Here is a 3,759-nt window from a genome sequence, read left to right on the forward strand (position 1 = left end):
GAGGGGGGGGGAGAGGGAGAGGAGAGCAGGAATATGTTAGGAGAATGCAGGCCTCTGAGAAAACTCAAGATAGGACAGAGGTGAGGCCATGAGGCGGCTCAGGGGAGCAAGAGTATAAGATTTTTGGCTTTATTGAGAATGGTTTATGAAAGAAGAGAAAGACTAGAAGGTAGAGAGGACTCCCCCTGTGATGCCAACGCTTCTGCTGCTGGTGGAGACGAGCACGGGCAGGAGGGTGGAGAGACTGAGCTGGGGGTCAGGGCTTCCTCATCCAGGGGATTCCTGTTCTCAGCACAGTGGCGCTAGGGAGACTTGAGTTTCTTAGTCCGTGAGGAGGTCCCGTTCTCTGCCTTCACCACTCCATTTTCATGGTAACCTGGGGAATGCAGAGAAGAGACACACACAGGGTTTCAGCTGACACTGAGGCAGGAAAATGGATCCATGGAGGGTCGGAGTGTCATGGGGACATGGCTTTGTGGTGGGCAGACCATCCGACGAGGGAGCAGGCTGTAGCCAATGGAAGTCAGCAGACAGTCCGGGGCAGGGTGCTGCCTGTCCTAGTGTCTTTGACAAGTGGCTTTGCTTCACATGTTTAGCCTTTGCCTATCTTTTAGTGGAGGGCACCTACTGTGACTCACAGAACCGAGGAAGGGGCTGCAGCCGAAACTGAGATCTGAGCAACGCTGGCTTTAATCTCTCAGGCCCCAGTGTCCTCAACCCCTCAACTCTGCAGAGGACAGGTCTCAGCAACAGGAATGGTAACAAGGAGAAGAGATGGGGAACAAGATACTGCAGGGACAAGGCCTTGCATTCCTTTGACCAGGCTGGGTGGTGGTCAAAGTCTTTAATCCCAGCACTCTGGAGGCAGAGGCAGGAGGATCTCTGAGTTCGAGACCAGCCTGGTCTACAAAGCAATTTCCAGGCCAGCCAGGGCTACGCAGAGAAATCCTGTCTCAACTAAAACAACAACAAGAACAAAAAAGAAGAGAAAAATACCTCCACAAATTCAATGAGTTGTAGCATCACTGAAACCCCTTCTCCTAACCCATTCCAAGTCTTCCTCACATCCAAATGAGTGCTAACAAACAAACACACAGGCTCTTCCCAGGCAGGCAGCTGCATGGGAAAATGCAGGTGAGTCAGAAAACAGGCATGCAGTCAGGCCAGGCCCTGAGCGAGGCTGGGTAGTAGACTTGAGCTACAATGTCTGAGGACCTCTGAGCATAGGGGATCACTTGAGGATGCTCAGGAGTTAAAGGAGATGTGTGTGCCCCATCTCCATGGCTCCTCCCTAACACTGTCACTGTGAGTCAGTCAGTCCTAAAGAGAGATGGGAAGCCTGGGAGGCAGGGGTGGGCCAAGGCGGAGAGCGCAAGAGCAGGTAAGGACACACACGCCACTTTGTAGCACGGGACATGGGTGACGGACAACAGCAGCAACAGCAGGAGAAGGTGGCTAGATGCCAGAAGCTACCCCACCCAGTGTTGCCCGACTCAGCGGCCAGGCCCTGTTAGAGCCAGCCTGCTCACGCTGGGTCTCTGGCTCATGACCAATTAATTACATGCTGGTTACCGTGCCCCAGGCTGGGAGAAAAATGTCTACAAGGACGGGAAGCCAGCAGGACTGGTTTGTGGAGCACTTGAGTACCAGGTGCCAGCTCTCCTTCACCATCGACAGTCCCCAGCCACTCGCTCTCTGCCACAGGGTGTCACTCACCAGGCTCTCTCTTGAGGAGCTTGGCTGGAAGCCTGGGGACGGCAGAGACTCTGCGCTTGGCACCCTGTTCCTTCCAATACTCCCGCCAGTGCCGCAACTGGGAGTGGATGAAGCGCCACATGAGCCAGGCCTGGGCGACACATACCAGCAGCAGCATGCCGAGCCTGCGGAGGGGAGAAAGGGATCTATGGGCAAAGTCCAGGTCTCCCGGCCTGCAGAAGGAGGTCTCTGTAGCTCCTGTGGCCCGCCCTCCCCACAGCTACCAACACCAGCAGGGTGTGCTCTTCAGTCCATCCCTTCTCAGGCACCACAATCAAACTAATCCTACAGATCCACGCTCTTCTCTCCCCCACATGCCTGGCCCACAACACCTAGATGAATATTACTAACATTCGAAAGGGCTAGCATATGAGGGTGCAGAAATAATTTTCTTCTCCTATATCACACACTGCCAGTGGAGCAAGCCTAGAGATCACACACACTGTGATGCCTATAGCTTCATGGACCACACAGCTTGAAATAAAAGATGAAGCTTCCATCTTGTGCTTCCTGAGGGTGTCATGATCAACCACCCCAGGATGAAAAATGTCCTCTGCAACATGATGTGCTGAGCAAGTGTGAGGGGCCCCACATTACATTTGGACTGGGTTCCTCACAAGAGCACACGAAGGCTGTGGAGTAAAGAATGTTGGACAGAAGCAGGAGACTGATGTTAACATACTTGCCCCTAAATGTCACTGTGTGGGAGATTCAAGGGTCGCTTGCACCCCGACCTTCTGTGAAGACACGCCATGTTCAGGAGGTACCTGGCAGTGCTCAGTGAGCCCCTCTATTCACTACCCCAGGCTTCTGCCAACTCACCTGCACGGCAAGGTGTTAAAGTTCCCTTTCTCAGGGTCAAACACTTGGTTTTCCACCCGAGCCAATCCAAAGCCAATGGTCAGCACAGCGAGGGTGAGGATGAAGAGACGAGTGACTCCAAACACTGCAGCCCAGGCATTAAACCTGCTCACAGGGGTAGAAAAGGGATGTCAGCTTTGGGAGCCACTCAAGGAACCTTCACCCCATCTCCAGAAGCAACCAAGAATGGGAGAGAGCATCAAATAAGACCCAGGAAGGTGAGGGTTTCAGAAGTTCTAGAACCGACATAAATGTAGGGTGCTGGCTGCCCCTGGGGAGACAGCTGACACCCACAGCGGGACCCCTCAACCATTCAGATTGCATGAGATACCCAGGTTCCACCCCATCAGTCTCTGGACAGGCCAGCATCCAGCAACCCTACTTACAGCCTCTCGTTATTCTCGTCTGCAAAGTGGAAGAGCCGAGCCATGTGAAAGAGGGCCTCAGTGGAGTACTGCAGCAGTAGCAAGGCCAGCCCCAGGCGGCTCAGGCTGGAGGGAGAGACAAGCCTTACTCTCCTTGCACGACACCCCAGAGCAGAAGCCATTGGTCCGTGGCAGCTCAGGCTGCTCTCTGTTCTGCCCTCCACTTCCTAACAGTTTGGCTGCTGTACCTTCCAGTAGTTTTCTTGTACTGACTCCCCAGACTCTGACCCATTTCACCTGGGTCACCACCCATTTCACCCGCTTGTCCCCACAATGAACCTGATCCATATATGTCATGATATCTGGCCCCTTCTATGCTCATGCTGCTGGAATCATACACAGAATGCGGAGGCTAGAACAAAGTTGCTGAGCTTTGGGGGTACAAATATGAAGACTTCCTGCTATCTGACTTTGCACTATCTGAGAAAGCAGGAAGTTCTCCCCATCTATGGTGCTCAACACACACTGCTGGGTTATGCTGTCACCGTAACCTGCTGTCACCATAACCTGTCACCATAGCCTGCTGTTACCATAGCCTGCTGTCACCATAACCTGCTGTCACCATAGCCTGCTGTCACCATAACCTGCTGTCACCATAACCTGCTGTCACCATAACCTGCTGTCACCATAGCCTGCTGTCACCATAACCTGCTGTCACCATAACCTGCTGTCACCATAACCTGCTCTCACAGTAACCTACTGTCACCATAACCTGCTG

General features: G+C 53.3%; 1 protein-coding gene across 2 annotated transcripts in view; it reads right to left on the reverse strand.

The window, feature by feature from the left end:
* Window positions 1-53: 53 nt before the first annotated feature.
* Tram2 (translocation associated membrane protein 2) overlaps window positions 54-3,759 on the reverse strand; it is a 74,001-nt gene continuing 70,295 nt past the window's right edge. The window contains exons 8-11 of one of the 2 annotated variants that reach the window (XM_029538804.1): window positions 3,003-3,107; window positions 2,578-2,721; window positions 1,717-1,880; window positions 54-376 (exon numbers count right to left, since the gene is read on the reverse strand). In XM_029538804.1, the coding sequence (XP_029394664.1) occupies window positions 303-376; window positions 1,717-1,880; window positions 2,578-2,721; window positions 3,003-3,107 (487 nt within the window). In that variant the 3' untranslated portion in view covers window positions 54-302. The remainder of the gene's footprint in view (window positions 377-1,716; window positions 1,881-2,577; window positions 2,722-3,002; window positions 3,108-3,759) is intronic. The other variant, XM_021198731.1, reaches the window with a different exon arrangement.

The sequence above is a fragment of the Mus pahari genome, chromosome 5 (assembly GCF_900095145.1).
Source record: "Mus pahari chromosome 5, PAHARI_EIJ_v1.1, whole genome shotgun sequence".
NCBI classification, from domain to species: Eukaryota; Metazoa; Chordata; class Mammalia; order Rodentia; family Muridae; genus Mus; species Mus pahari.